The sequence below is a fragment of the Chiloscyllium plagiosum genome, unplaced genomic scaffold, assembly GCF_037043375.1.
Source record: "Chiloscyllium plagiosum isolate Xiang-an unplaced genomic scaffold, Cpla_swu_hap1 HiC_scaffold_33, whole genome shotgun sequence".
NCBI lineage: Eukaryota > Metazoa > Chordata > Chondrichthyes > Orectolobiformes > Hemiscylliidae > Chiloscyllium > Chiloscyllium plagiosum.
In genome coordinates this window covers 25,899,728-25,915,875 of record NW_028270171.1, presented here as the reverse complement: position 1 = coordinate 25,915,875, position 16,148 = coordinate 25,899,728, and the positions used below count along the sequence as shown (strand labels likewise).

The 16,148-nt window shown below is 45.6% G+C and overlaps 1 protein-coding gene across 3 annotated transcripts in view; it reads right to left on the bottom strand.

Moving 5' to 3' along the window:
* txn2 (thioredoxin 2) overlaps nt 1-16,148 on the bottom strand; it is a 53,968-nt gene that overhangs the window by 15,014 nt on the left and 22,806 nt on the right. The window contains exons 1-2 of one of the 3 annotated variants that reach the window (XM_043679972.2): nt 11,503-11,637; nt 8,176-8,482 (exon numbers count right to left, since the gene is read on the bottom strand). In XM_043679972.2, coding sequence (XP_043535907.2) covers nt 8,176-8,453 — 278 coding nt within the window. In that variant the 5' untranslated portion in view covers nt 8,454-8,482; nt 11,503-11,637. Of the gene's footprint in view, nt 1-8,175; nt 8,483-11,422; nt 11,638-16,148 lie in introns of those variants that run through there. The other 2 variants (XM_043679973.2, XM_087978382.1) reach the window with 2 other exon arrangements.

Sequence of the window (16,148 nt, the reverse complement as noted above, 5' to 3'; positions counted from 1 at the left end):
CAGTGCTGGGTCCTCAACAATTTCAGCGATATGGATGAAGGGAGCAAACACAGTAGCTAAATCAAAATTGAAACAACTGTGGACACTGGGAAGCAGAAATCAAACAGAAACTGCTGGAAAAACTCAGCAGGTCTGGCAGCATATGTGGAGAGAAATCAGAGCTAATGTTTCAGGTCCAGTGACCCCCTCTCAGAAATGGTGGTAGCTAGGAAATGTTTGAGTTTTATGTAGATGGTTTTTTTAGGGTGGGGAGTGGGGGTGGGGGTGGGGAATGAGCAAAAGCGTGAATAAATGGTGGAGATAGAGCCCAAAGAAAGAGAAGAACAGCTGGATAGACAAAGGAGTGGATAATGATCAGCCTAGAAGAATGAATAACTAATGGGGTCTATTACTGGCTAACAATGGGTTGTGTGTAATAGAGGCGCCGTTTTGAGCGTAAGCCCTTCATCAGGAACGTGGAGGGAGAAGGGGGCTGAGAATAGGGGGGCTGGGAGGTAGCCCTCATCTCCCTATTTATCTGTCAGCCCCCTTCCCCCTCCACATTCCTGATGAACGGCTTATGTCTAAAACATTGACTCTCCTGCTCTTTGGATGCTCCCTGACCTGCTGTGCTTTTTCCAACACCACAATTTTCGACTGACTCTCCAGCATCTGCAGTCCTCACTTTATTCATGTGATAACAAGGCCTGGTATGTGGGGGTTAGGGTAAGGACATGGGGGATGATGATTCAAACTCTGATATGGAGTCCAGAACAATGTAAAGCTCCCAAGCAGAAAATGAGGTGCTGTTCTTCCAACTTGTGCTGAGCTTTGCTGCATGCCTGAGACAGAGGTGTTGACCAGGGAATAAGATGGTGCGTTGAACTGTGTTGAATTTAGCATAATAGTTAAATTTCCCAATGACACCAACATTAGTAGGAGGTATTGAAATGAGGTGGAGAATCTGTAAATGGAGCTGAAAATGTGTTGCTGGAAAAGCGCAGCAGGTCAGGCAGCATCCAGGGAACCGGAGAATTGACGTTTCGGGCATAAGCCCTTCTTCAGGAATGAGGAAAGTTTGTCCAGCAGGCTAAGATAAAAGGTAGTGAGGAGGGACTTGGGGGAGGGGCGTCGGAAATGTGATAGGTGGAAAGGAGGTCAAGGTGAGGGTGATAGGTCAGACTGGGGTGGGGGCGGAGAGGTCAGGAAGAAGATTGCAGGTTAGGAAGGCGGTGCTGAATTCAATGGATTTGACTGAGACAAGGTGGGGGGAGGGGAAATGAGGAAACTGGTGAAATCCGAGTTCATCCCTTGTGGTTGGAGGGTTCCTCGGCGGAAAATGAGGCACTCTTCCTCCAACCGTCGTGTTGTTGTGGTCTGGCGATGGAGGAGTCCAAAGACCTGCATATCCTTGGTGGAGTGGGAGGGGGAGTTGAAGTGTTGAGCCACAGGGTGGTTGGGTTGGTTGGTCCGGGTGGACCAGAGGTGTTCTCTGAAACGCTCCGCAAGTAGGCGGCTGTCTCCCCAATATAGAGGAGGCCACATCGGGTGCAGAGGATGCAATAGATGATGTGTGTGTCCGCAAGTAGGCGGCCTGGGACCTCTGGGACACCCGGAGCCTGCTGGACAAACTTTCCTCATTCCTGAAGAAGGGCTTATGCCCGAAACGTCGATTCTCCTGTTCCCTGGATGCTGCCTGACCTGCTGCGCTTTTCCAGCAACACATTTTCAGCTCTGATCTCCAGCATCTGCAGACCTCACTTTCTCCTCAATCTGTAAATGGATACAGATTTGGCAGATGGGAGTATCGAAATATAAACTTGACCATTTTGGCACAAGTGTTCTGGTGTACGAAGTGTGGAAAGTTAGTCTACAGGTGTAAGTGACTAGGAAGTAAAATGGACTGTTGGTACTTATCAAAAAGGTAATGCAATATAAAAGTAGGGACATTTTAATGCTGCTGCACAGTCTTGATGAGACTGCATCTGGAGTACTGTGTACAGCTTTGTTTTCCTTATTTGAAAATAGATACTTCAATATAAATTTTAAATAGTTTAGAGAAGATTCACCTGATTCATCCCAGCACAAAGGATTTTTCTTTAGAAAAAAGGTTGAACAGGTGGAGCTTATATCCATTTGGGTATAAGATGAAAGGTGACCTTTGAGAAACATAGGTGATTGAGAGGAGTTGCGAGGGAGCAGTCTTGAAGGCCTGAATGACCTATTCTTGCTTCTCAGCGTTTCTATAAAAATCTGATTACATGATTATCATATTGCTATTTGAGGAATTTTCTTGTGCACGTGTCTTCTACAACACAACAGTGACTGTACTCCCATGAGCTGTGAAGGAGAATTTTTGGAAGTTCTGGAGGTTGTGAATGGCATTACATGAATGCATGCATTCCCTTTCTTCACAGGAATAGAATACTTTACACCAGTAAAGTAAAGGGAGACTCAAAAGGGGTACAGTGTCATTTTCGTACAATTACAACCACATTTGTCATGAGGAGACAGGATGAAAGGAAAATCAGGACAAGACTTATACATTTGATGATAAGATCCTGGGGAGTGTTGCTGAACAAAGATCTTGGAGTGCAGGCTCAATAGTTCCTTGAAAGTGGAGTCACAGATAGATATGATAGTGAAGAAGGCATTTATTATGCTTTCCTTTATTGGTCAGAGCATCGAATATAGGAATTGGGAGGTGATGTTGCGGCTGTTGGTTTGGGCACTTTTGGAGTATTGTATGCAATTCTGGTCTCCCTCTTATTGAAAAGGATGTTGTGGAACTTGAAAGGGTTCTGAAAACATTGACAAGGATATTGTCAGGGTTTGAGCTATAGAGAGAAGCTGAATAGGCTGGGACTGTTTCCTCTGGAGCATCAGAGGCTGAGGGGTGACCTTATAGAAGTTTATAAAAACATGAGGGGCATCAACAGGGTAAATAAACAACATCTTTTCCTTGAGGTGGGGAAGTCCAGAACTAGAGACAATAGGTTTAAGATAAGGGGAAAGATTTAAAAAGGACCTAAGGGGCAAGCTTTTCATGCAAAAGGTGGAGCGTGTATGGAATGAGCTGCTAGAGAAAGTGGTAGAGGCTGGTAGATTTACATTTAAAAGGCATCTGGATGGATATGACAAGGACGGGTGTAGAGGAATATGGACCAAGTGCAGGCAAACGGAAATAGATTAGATTAATTTGGGATCTCTGATCAGTGTGGATGATTTGGACTGAAGGAATGTTTCCGTGCTGTAAACTCTATGATTGGCAGACACAGCAGGTTATCCTGATGGCCACTTTACAGTCTGAGTTCAGAATCATATAGTGGCACACCTCAGCAACCATTCCCAGTGCACTGTGCCACATACTAGACATCCCACTTTGAAAAGGTTATATGAACAATTTGGTTGTGAAGAAAACATTCCACAGCAAATGGACTGTGATCCACTGCAATGTGAATTGACAAAGTTGAACAAAACATTGAGAAGGTTAACTATGGCAATGAAGTTGAAAGAAGGCCAGAGTGGAATTCAGGTGGAGTGTGAAGTAGTTGCAGTTAGTATACTCTCAAGCTTGGTTTGAAAGCACACCTGGCTGTCAAAGTAAAGGAAATGCTGAGGGGTTAAGGAATTCTTCAATGTTATAGTTCTTTCAAAGAATGAATACAAAGGTGACTTCAAGGCAAAGAGCACATCATTTTCATAAAACATTTCATTTATGTAGCACTGATCACAGTTCTAAAATATCATATCCTATTTGTATATCAGTGTGTGAAAAGCCAAGACCAGGTTCACAGTTGACCATGAGACTCCAAAGTCAAATTGTCATTGGACTAAGGGGAGATAACACTCAGTTTAAGAGTTAGCCAATGACATTTACAAGTGGGTGTCAGTGGAGAGGAATAGAGTTCAAAGGAATATAATTGTCATCTACTTTGGAAATATATTGCTTGAATTGGTGTAGGGTTGAAACCTGGAACTCCCCACTGAGTAGCACACTGTGGGAACAGTTCACACCCACTCTTTCAAAGGCAACAGGTGACAGTTTTCATGCCATGTATGGTTAAACTGGAGTTAAACCTGGTAGGGGATAGCAGCACCTGGAATCAACAGTTTATGAAAACACACCCAGAGATCAAATTCCAGCCTTTATATCTGGAAGGACTCTTTCTCCTTCTCTATACTGCAAGAATCCAGATTAGTGCAGACATGCTCTCTGCCTGATGGTCAGAGGTACAAACCCAAAACACTCATAAATTAAACTCATCATAAATGGGTGCTCAACTCAGTCTGTGTACACAGGTGTGGAAATGAAGACATGGAAATTCTTAACCAATATATTACTGTGTGTGCACTGATTATTGACAATATTGAGATGAAACTGTGTTCAGTTGTCTCAGATAAAGCCTCCTGCTCCTTTCAAGTGACCCACAAAAATGTAGGCAAGTAAAAAATAAATGCCATTTACCTCCACAGTTGGTCCTAAGTCCAACTGTCATCCTCCTGTGCTGCCATTGCTCTGATCCCACACCAAAAAAAAACTTGCATTTATATAGTCCCTTTCCTGCCCTCAGCATAGTCCAAGGAGTCTTAACAGCCAATGAGGTATTATCCCAGTTGTAATTATGCTGCAACAAGGCTGATTTCGCACATTAGCAATTTCCCACATACAAGTGTGATAATGACTGCATGTGCTGATTGAACGAACTTGGTTGAGAATAAAATATTGGCTTTGTTTCACAACTCATTTAAAAGACTGCCCCTCAAATGGGTAGATTTCCCACAATACCACTTTCCAATGTCAAGTGCTTAAGTTTCTGATGTGGAATTTGAATAGACAATCTTCAGAGGCAACAACAGAACCATGGCTGGCATCACAATAGAGTCAAAACCCTATCAGAAAGGTACATCCTCCCTGCAAGCTGATCTCTGGATCATCCCAATGTTCCATTTATTGTATCAAGTGACCACTATTCAGTGACACCAGTTCCTTGGTGATGATGGCCAGTTCAAATCTTCCACTGCCCTGGACTCTTGCCCAGTTTATCCTAACTGTACATCACAAAACTAACTAGTTCTGGAGAAATGCATACTTGGGCAACCTAAAATTGAAGATGGACCAATGTGGAAGAATAAAATACATTCATGCAGAAACCAGACCGATACAATAGGGAGAATGGGATTGATGGATATGGAAAGAGAATTAGATGTGATGGATGAGAGGAGGATCATACGGAACATATACTCAACTGAATATTTTAAATTGTAAAAGATGTAGTTCTAGGGAGAGAAATCTTGTGCTCTGCCACTTCTGTTTCCAGGCCCCTTATCTCCAACTCTGACCCTTTTAACTATTGTGCACCTTTGTGCTGTGTTTTGGGTGAAATATAATGAGGAGGCACAGTGGAGGCCTTTCAGCCCATCAAGGCAATGCTAATTCTTTCAAAGAGAAATCCAGTTCAGTCCTATTTTTCTTCATCAAGAATCCTCACCAACTCTAATTCTTTCCTTTTCTTTTTGCTCCAAGTCTCTAGTCAATGTTCTTTTAAACACATTCAAATCTTTATCTGTCACAATTTCAGGTCTGAAGTGCATTCCAAATCCCAACTACTGTTTATATAAACATTTTCCTCATGTTGCCTCTGGTTCTTTTGCCAATCAATTTAAAGTTAAACCTGTCTCATCTTATTAATCGTTTAGCTTTTGGAAACAGTTTCTAGGATGCTGCCTGAACCTGCTGCGCTTTTCCAGCAACACATTTTCAGCTCTGATCTCCAGCATCTGCAGCCCTCACTTTCTCCTTCAAAACAGCATACATCTTCATCAAAGCTTCTTAGCTCCAAGGAAAGCATTCTCAGATTTTTTTGCAATCCTTCAGCCCTAGAGCCATACAGTCATACAGCATGGAGACAGACCCTTTGATCAACCAGTCCATGCTGACCATAATCCCAAACTAAACTAGTCCCACTTGCCTGCACTTAGCCCATATCCCTCCAAATATTTCTTATTCATGTACTTATCCAAATGTCTTTTCAAAATTGTAACTAACTGCATCCATCACTTCCTCTAGAAATCCATTCCACACATGAACCACTGTGTAAAAAAAAAAGTGCCCATCATGTCTTTAAACCTTTCTCCTCTCATCTTAAAAATATACCCCAAGTCTTGAAATCCCCCATTCTAGGGAAAAGACACCTGCCATTCATCTTTTCTATACCCATCATGATTTTATAAACCTCTACAAGGTCACCCCTCAACCTCATATGTTCTAGTGAAAAGTCCCAGTCTATCCAGCCCCTCCTTATAACTCAAGCCCTCCATTGCCAGCAACATCCTGGTAAATCTCTTCTGAACCCTGATTAGCTTAATAATATCTTTCCTCTCATTCTCAGGTCTAACTTTAACAATTGACACGTTGACTATAATAATATCCTTTACATTCCTCTCTTGATCTTGCATAGCTACAAGCTAGAGATTCCACATTTATTTTCAATTAATTCATTACTTTAATGATTTCATCTTTTCTTGGTTCACACATAGTTCAGTATTCCATTGACAGATTCAAAACTGTCCATTGTTCTTTGTAGCTGAAAATGTGTTGCTGGAAAAGCGCAGCAGGTCAGGCAGCCTGAAGAAGGGCTCATGCCCGAAACATCGATTCTCCTGTTCCTTGGATGCTGCCTGACCTGCTGCGCTTTTCCAGCAACACATTTTCAGCTCTGATCTCCAGCATCTGCAGTCCTCACTTTTTCCCATTGTTCTTTGTAGCCTCCTTCTCAGACTGCACCTTTGGAGCCTCCTCCTTTGCCACCCAGTGTGAAGCTCCTTCTTGGATTCCCTTGAGCCTTCACAGGCCTAATTTGTCCCTCTCTTACAGCCTCTCCACTTCTTCTCTTCTCACCCCACCCCACCAACCACAGCAGACAGCAGTACCCACATCTAGCTGACAGCAAACCAACCCAGAGCCATGCTCAGCACCAGTTCTTCATGGATCCTGTCTCTCTTGCTCGTGGGATCAACCTTGCTATAACTGGCTGCTTTGCCTTGCCTTGCTTCCCCCCCCTTAAAAGGCATAAGATCCTGTGTAAGTACATGAAAAGGAAAGGTTCGAAGGGATATGGGCCAGGAACAGGCAGGTGGGACTAGTTTAGTTTGGGATTATGTTCAGCATGGACTAGTTGAACCAAAGGGTCCGTTTTCATTTTGTATGACTAACTCCTTTGGGCCCTGATTCTCAGTTTAAAAAAAAACTCTGCTTGGAAATTTTAATTCATTTTACAATTCTCTGAAGGATACCCAGTTCTTAGAATGAGTGCAGAAGAGGCTTATGAGTACAGTATGAGGGAATGAGGATCTTCAGTTGTGTGGAGAACTAAAGAAGTTGATATCCTCTTTAGAGCAGAGGTGGATATAAAAAATTCAACAAAAGTTTAAAATCCTTCAAGGTTTTTACAACAGCAATGATGGACCAATGATTTCTCTCTTCATAGAAATGAAGCCACACTGCACAACTCGCACTAGCATCTGACTGCTCGGTTAAGCCAGGCAGCACACTACCTCCTGGCTCTACTTAAAACATAACCGAGTTCCATTTCTAGAACACAGCCCGCTCCTTTACTAAAACTCGGAATCCTGGCCTCAAAGTGGCCAGTGAACTCATCCTTACTGAGACTTCAGCTCTGATCTGTGAGCTCAGCACAGATCAAAGACCCATACCTGGTTGGCATGATTGAGTAATTATTACATGTGGAGTTGCTCTAAACCATTGCAAAGGTAAACAAACTGTTTAAGATGGAACAAAAAAAATTGTTGGCAGAAGTCAACGCAGGTGGCATTAACATATAGCTCCAAGACTATAGAAGGTTTTTATAAATAATTAATGGAGATATGTGAAGCAAGAGGTCAACAGAATCAATACCCATTCTGCTGAGTTAGCAAATCTCTGACTAAGAGTTAGCAATTGCCTCGAAATTTCTAAAGGAGGGTGGGAGGGGAAGAAAAGGAGGAAGAATGACCTCCTGTCATCATGAAACCTCATATTAAGGGTGCAATGTGAGGGTAGAATTTGTCTCCATTGCAATGCTTCTAAGTGCAAGGTAGCCCATTGCAGCTAGGCAATGACCACTTTAGTAAGTATTGCCCAAAATGTAATGAAGCTGCAGAAACCCATCAGGAAATGAAACAAAATCAACTCACCTTGCATGAAAATCTACCAGAACTGGTTTTTTGTTGTTCAGGACTCGATCAGTGAAATCTGTCTTGTTCTGTACATTGAAAGTATCACTGCAGGCTGGAGAATCACAAAACCCTCTGGAGAAAGGTGAACCTGCTTGATGTAGGAAGGGAGGCTTGTGGTTATGCCAGGGAAGATGGTTCAGGCTGGGCGACAAAGCTGAGGGTGGAGAGCACAATGAGCCACAGGACTTCCTCAGGTTCAGGCACACGAGTCTCCTCAGCAAGAGCCTTTGAGCCATCGGTAAAAGGAGCTGGTTAGTGTCAGAACCTGCAAACAATTTCAAATGTTGAAGAACTACAGCAGCAGCTTTCAGTTACCTCACTATAAACATGTAACAAGACAAGGCCCAGAGAATATTTCAATAGATCAAAACTTACGGCATTACACAATTGTTGAACAAAATGTATTAATCTGTGGAACAAGGAATGCTCCTTCTGATCAGTAACACACTCAGATTACCTCAAGTTAGATTTTTTTTGTTTCATCGAGTATGAGTGGCGCTAGTTATGCCAGCAGTTAAAAGCTGCTTGCTTGAAAATACAGTTCATATGGTGCTTGGTACATCACTGAACAGAACATATTCTGGGCTACCCTACATTGGTGATAGCTCAAGGGGCTGAATGGTTTAACCCAGTTTCTGTGTTTATGTAACTGCTCCCTAGCAATGCATCAACACCATCCCAGCTAAGGACACAGCCAACGTCTCTGCAATCCAGAACAGCAGAAAGGTTCAGACCAGGGACTTAGTCACTCAAAATGATTTATTACAGGGTAGGAAGTGATCAGAATTACAGAAACTTAATAAAAATAACAGTGCTTCAACAGCCTGTACAAATTCACATCATAGCATTGCTATTGAAGCTTGGAGCTTCTGCTGACTCATGAGGACAAGGAACATTCCATGGAGGGGAAGGCAATCAAGTGGATCACATGGATTAATCCTAACCACCATTTGAATATCAAAGACATACTAGGGCAATGGTGCAGGACAATGTGAAGAGAGATTATAAGAACGTGGGACCTCAGGTGAGGTGTATATCAATAATTTTTTGATTGATCTGGCCATGGTCTCAACTCCATTCTCCTGTATGCCAACTGCACACACACATGCACCTCCCTCATATGCCTTAAATCTCATCAATTAAAAATCTGTTTATTTCTTCAATAAATAAATGTAAAAACCCAATCTCCACTATCTTCTGGTGAAGAGAATTCTCAAATTTCATCCGATTTCTGCATTAAAAAGGAGACAGATGCAAACAATTTGTAACATACAAAGAACAAAAGGCATAAGACTGGCATTACTGCCAGTCATGCAGTGGTTACAGAGTAAGCAGCCACTCTGAACTTTCTATTGTGAGGGGAAAAAAAATCCACCAATAAATAAAGACATCACAGATCAAGGATTCAGCTAGTCTCTTGCTAAAATTGAGAATGGAGGTTTATTCAGTGGGCCACCCCTGCTCCAACTGAGGTCAACTGGAACCTACCACTTCTTCAACCAATTGGAAAGGGAAGAAAGCAATTTGTCATGGTTTGCCCAAAATATCACAGATGCCCAGAAGCACACCACTTTTATTCACTTTTAGGATGTGGGCATTGCCCATCCCTGGCTGCTCTTGAGTTGGTAGTGGTGAACTACCTTCATGAACCACTGCAAACCATGCGTTAAATGTACAATGCTTTTGGGGTTGGGGCAAGACAGTGACGGAACAGCAATATATTTCCAAGTCAGGATACTGAGTAGCTTGGAGGGGAACTTGCAGGTGGTGATGTTCCCATGTATCTCCTGCCCTTGTTGATGCTGTCCAAGGATCTTTGGCAAATTTCTGCAGGGCATCTTGTAGATGGTACACACTGCAGCTACATCAGTGATGGAGGGACAGAATGTTTGCGAATATGGTGCAATCATCAGCTGCTTTGTCCTGAATAGTTTGGGGAATCAGGAGATGAGTTACTCTCTGCAGTATTTCTATCCTCTAACCCACTCTTGTAGAGAATGTGTTTATGTGGAGTGTCCCATTCAGTTTCTAGTCAATGATAACCCCAAGAATGCTGATAGTTGGGGATTTGGCGATGGTGATACCACTAAATGTCAAGAAACAGCAGTTAGATTGTCTCTTATTGGAAATGGCTATTGCCTGACATTTGTGTGGCACCTTTTGGCCCAAGCCTAGATATTGTCCAAGTCATTTTGCATTTGGACATGGACAGCTTCAGTATCTGAGGACTCTCAAATAGCACTGAACATTGTTCTCTGATGGCTGCACATTCCCACATCAGACCTTATTATACAGGGTTGAAAACAGTGGTGCTGGAATTCCTGCATTAAATACTTATGCTCAAAACCTCAACTCTCCTGCTCCTCAGATTCTGCCTGACCTGCACACATTTCAACTCTGATCTGCAGTCCTCACTTCCTCCTTATTATATAGGGACAGTTAATAGCTTATTCTGCTCAAAGTGTTTAGCTACAATGCAATCTCGTTGGAATGCCTATAGCCAATCACGTTATACCTTCGGGAGAAATGCACACAGGGTCACTACATTACAATGAAAGAGCAAGAAGCAATTTGAACCACTCCACAACTACCCTGAATTTTTTCCCTCCCACTCTCAGATTGCTCCAAATGACAGTTAAAAGTCCAAAAGGCTGGAAATCATTTTTAACACTCCTATACTGCAGTCGTCTATCAATGGGCAATTAACGAGGTAAAAACAATGACTGCAGATGCTGGAAACCAGATTCTGGATTAGTGGTGCTGGAAGAGCACAGCAATTCATGCAGCATATCAATGGGCAATTGTTAACTTTCTCTACAAACCAACACAGACCTTCCCTCCCACTCTCCCTGGGTTTCCTTCCACACACGCACACCAAGTTATATACCTTCCCTTCCCTCAAGGCATTCAAAAGACAACTACATTCCTATATATTTACAGAAACACGTATTTCAAAGCAGACAAATCACTGACATTGCCTGAAGGTCACTGACTGGGTTATGACAGTTCGTGACAACTACGTAACCTATGATAGTCATCGTTACGAACACCATCATTTATTTTCAGACCTTATAAGTTGAATTTGAATTCCACTCGATGCCAATGGCAGGATTATAACCAGAGTGCCCAGAATATTAACCTGGCATAACCACAATATCACCACCTCCACTCATATATATATATATAAAGCTCTCTCTCTCTTCACCTGTCTCGTCTCCTTCTTTCTACTTTTATTACTTTTCTCGCGTTCTCTCTCCCCAAATTTTTCTTTTAGATTTCTCTCACCTCGCTAGCTTCCACGCGAGGCTAAAGGACCTTCCGGTTCAATTTACGTCACTTCCTGGAAACAATTTCCCGAGCGTCTTCGCGGTATTTGAGTTGGCGCGACCGCACATATATCTCTTCCTTTGTTTAGGGACGGAGTGGGCCGACGATTTATTCCCTTCGATCACTGTGCGAGGAAGACCACGAGGTTAGGTGGATAAGAGTCGGCTGAAATGAGGGGAAGGCCGGGGGATGAAGGGGCGGGGGAAGTGAGGAGCCCGTCAGCTTTGTGAAGGAGTCCGTGGGCGTGGTTAACCGGGTGTCACGTGGTGTATCACTCGCCTGGCCTCTGCTGCTTTGAGCTGAAAATGTGTTGCTGGAAAAGCGCAGCAGGTCAGGCAGCATCCAGGGAACAGGAGAATCGACGTTTTGGGCATAAGCCCTTCTTCAGGACCTGCTGCGCTTTTCCAGCAACACATTTTCAGCTCTGATCTCCAGCATCTGCAGTCCTCACTTTCTCCACTGCTGCTTTGACCCAACTTGTGGCTGATGCATTGATTTAGCATAACCTTAGAGTGGCTTATCAAGTAACAACAAAATACTGTACTGTACATTTTTAACAACAACAGTTGGAAGCTGTTAAAAATAAAATCATAAGGTGCGAATAGTTTGTCATTTTATACAATAAATACAAATCTCCAGAGCTAAGTGATAATCTCCTTATACAAAGTATAAAAATAGAAGAAACTCAGTAGGTCTCAGCATCCGGAGAGATAAATAGTTAACATTTTGAATCCAATATTCTCTAGCACTATCTGTGATGTCCAGTACGTGCAGTAACCTTTATTAGCTCTGGTGGCCTAATGGACAAGGTACTAACTTCCTCAGCCAAGTATTCAAGTCCCTTCTGGGGTAATTAATTATTATGGCTGAAAATGTGTTGCTGGAAAAGCGCAGCAGGTCAGGCAGCATCCAGGGAACAGGAGAATCGACGTTTCGGGCATAAGCCCTTCTTCAGGAATGAGGAAAGTGTGTCCAGCAGGCTAAGATAAAAGGTAGGGAGGAGGGACTTGGGGGAGGGGCGTCGGAAATGTGATAGGTGGAAAGAGGTCAGGGTGAGGGTGATAGGTCAGACTGGGGTGGGGGCGGAGAGGTCGGGAAGAAGATTGCAGGTTAGGAAGGCGGTGCTGAATTCGATGGATTAGACTGAGACAAGGTGGGGGGAGGGGAAATGGAGGTGGGGTCCTCACCTACCACCCCACCAATCTCCATGTTCAGCGCATCATCCGCCGTCATTTCCACCCTCGTCAGGTCCACACCCCCCACCAACCCAACCTCCACTCCCGGCACCTTCCCCTGCAACCGCAGGAGGTGCAAGACTTGCGCCCACACCTCCCCCCTCACCTCCCTCCAAGGCCCCAAAGGAAACTTCCATATCCGCCACAGATTCACCTGCACATCCACACACATCATCTATTGCATCCTCTGCACCCGATGTGGCCTCAGACAGGCCGGCTACTTGCGGAGCGTTTCAGAGAACACCTCTGGGACACCCGGATCAACCAACCCAACCACCCTGTGGCTCAACATTTCAATTCCCCCTCCCACTCCACCAAGGATATGCAGGTCTTTGGACTCCTCCATCGCCAGACCACAACAAAACGACAGTTGGAGGAAGAGCGCCTCATCTTCCGCCTCGGAACCCTCCAACCACAAGGGATGAACTCGGATTTCACCAGTTTCCTCATTTCCCCTCCCCCCACCTTGTCTCAGTCTAATCCATCGAATTCAGCACCGCCTTCCTAACCTGCAATCTTCTTCCCGACCTCTCCGCCCCTACCCCAGTCTGACCTATCATCCTCACCTTGACCTCTTTCCACCTATCACATTTCCGACGCCCCTCCCCCAAGTCCCTCCTCACTACCTTTTATCTTAGCCTGCTGGACACACTTTCCTCATTCCTGAAGAAGGGCTTATGCCCGAAACGTCGATTCTCCTGTTCCCTGGATGCTGCCTGACCTGCTGCGCTTTTCCAGCAACACATTTTCAGCTCTGATCTCCAGCATCTGCAGACCTCACTTTCTCCCCTAATTAATTATTATGCCTAGTGTTTGTGGCTGATTTTAGTCCCGTGTTAACTTCATCTCAATCCAAATTTACTGGATTTTTTATCTACTCTGTTAAAAATCATTGAGATAATGCCAAATGATGTTTAATAGAAACTTACACAAGGATTTGGGGGATCTGCAAGATGTTAGGGTGAATCGTCTGAAAGAGACATCACAACCACAGTGGGCTGACTGCCTGCTAAGATTCTGTTGATTTGGATGGCATGGTAGCTCAGTGAATAGCAATAGCGCCAGGGGCCTTGATTTGATTCCAGCCTTGGGCGACTGTGTGGAGTTTGCACATTCTCCCCGTGTCTGCACGGGTTTCCTCTGGGTGCTCCGGTTTCCTCCCACGATGCAAAGATGTGCAGTTTAGGTGAATTGGCCAGGCTAAATTGCCCATAGTGTTCAGGGATGCGTAGCTTAGGTGCATTAGTCAGGGGTAAATGTAGTGTAATAGTGTAACTCGCCCACCCTCTGACGACCCCTTCTCCCGCCTCCAATACACCCCATCCATCTGGACACCCCGTACTGGCCTCTTACCTGCCCTCGATCTCTTCATAGCCAACTGTCGCTGCGACATTAACCGCCTCAACCTCTCCACCCCTCTCACACACTCCAACCTCACCCTCGGAACGTGCAACCCTCCACTCCCTCCATTCCAACCCCAACCTCACTATCAGACCGGCAGACAAGGGAGGCGCGGTAGTAGTTTGGCGCAACGACCTTTACACCGCTGAGGCTAAAAGCCAGCTCGCGGACACCTCCTCCTACTGCCCCCATGACCATGACCCCACCTCCCACCACGAAACCATCATCTCCCAGACCATCCATAACCTCATCACCTCAGGGGATCTCCCATCCACCCCCTCCACAACCCCGCACTGCCCGTTTCTACCTCCTGCCCAAAATCCACAAACCTGACTGCCCCGGCCGACCCATTGTCTCAGCCTGCTCCTGCCCCACCGAACTCATCTCTGTATACCTCGACACGGTCCTGTCCCCCTTAGTCCAAGAACTCCCCACCTACATTCGGGACACCATCCACGCCCTCCACCTCCTCCATGATTTTCGCTTCCCCGGTCCCCAGCGCCTTCACCATGGACATCCAGTCCCTGTACACCTCCACCCCCCATCATGAAAGACTCAAAGCCCTCCGCTTCTTCCTTTCCCGCTGTACCAACCAGTACCCTTCCACTGACACCCTCCTTCGACTGACTGAACTGGTCCTCACCCTGAACAACTTCTCTTTCCAATCCTCCCACTTCCTCCAAACCAAAGGAGTAGCCATGGGCCCCAGCTATGCCTGCCTCTTCGTAGGATATGTGGAACAGTCCATCTTCCGCAGCTACACTGGCACCACCCCCCACCTTTTCCTCCGCTACATCGATGACTGTATCAGCGCTGCCTCGTGCACCCACGAGGAGGTTGAACAGTTCATCCACTTTATCAACACCTTCCACCCCGATCTCAAATTTACCTGGACCATCTCAGACTCCTCCCTCCCCTTCCTAGACCTTTCCATTTCTATCTCGGGCGACCGAATCAACACGGATATTTACTATAAACCGACCGACTCCCACAGCTACCTAGACTACACCTCCTCGCACCCTGCCCCCTGTAAAAACGCCATCCCATATTCCCAATTCCTTCGTCTCCACCGCATCTGCTCCCAGGAGGACCAGTTCCAATACCGTACAGCCCAGATGGCCTCCTTCTTCAAAGACCGCAATTTCCCCCAGACGTGATCGACGATGCCCTCCACTGCATCTCCTCCACTTCCCACTCCTCCGCCCTTGAGCCCTGCCCCTCCAATCGCCACCAGGACAGAACCACACTGGTCCTCACCTACCACCCCACCAACCTCCATAGACATCGTATCATCCGTCGTCATTTCCGCCACCTCCAAACGGACCCCACCACCAGGGATATATTTCCCTCCCCTCCCCTATCAGCGTTCCGAAAAGACCACTCCCTCAGTGACTCCCTCGTCAGGTCCACACCCCCCACCAACCAACCTCCATTCCCGGCACCTTCCCCTGCAACCGCAAGAAATGCAAAACTTGCGCCCACACCTCCCCCCTTACTTCCCTCCAAGGCCCCAAGGGATCCTTCCATATCCGCCACAAATTCACCTGCACCTTCACACACATCATTTACTGCATCCGCTGCACCCGATGTGGCCTCCTCTATATTGGGGAGACAGGCTGCCTACTTGCGGAACGTTTCAGAGAACACCTCTGGGACACCCGGACCAACCAACCCAACCACCCTGTGGCTCAACACTTCAACTCCCCCTCCCACTCCACCAAGGACATGCAGGTCCTTGGACTCCTCCATCGCCAGACCATAGCAACATGACGGCTGGAGGAAGAGCGCTTCATCTTCCGCCTAGGAACCCTCCAACCACAAGGGATGAACTCAGATTTCTCCAGTTTCCTCATTTCCCCTCCCCCCCATCTTGTCTCAGTCAAATCCCTCAAACTCAGCACCGCCTTCCTAACCTGCAATCTTCTTCCTGACCTCTCCACCCCCACCCCCACTCCGGCCTACCACCCT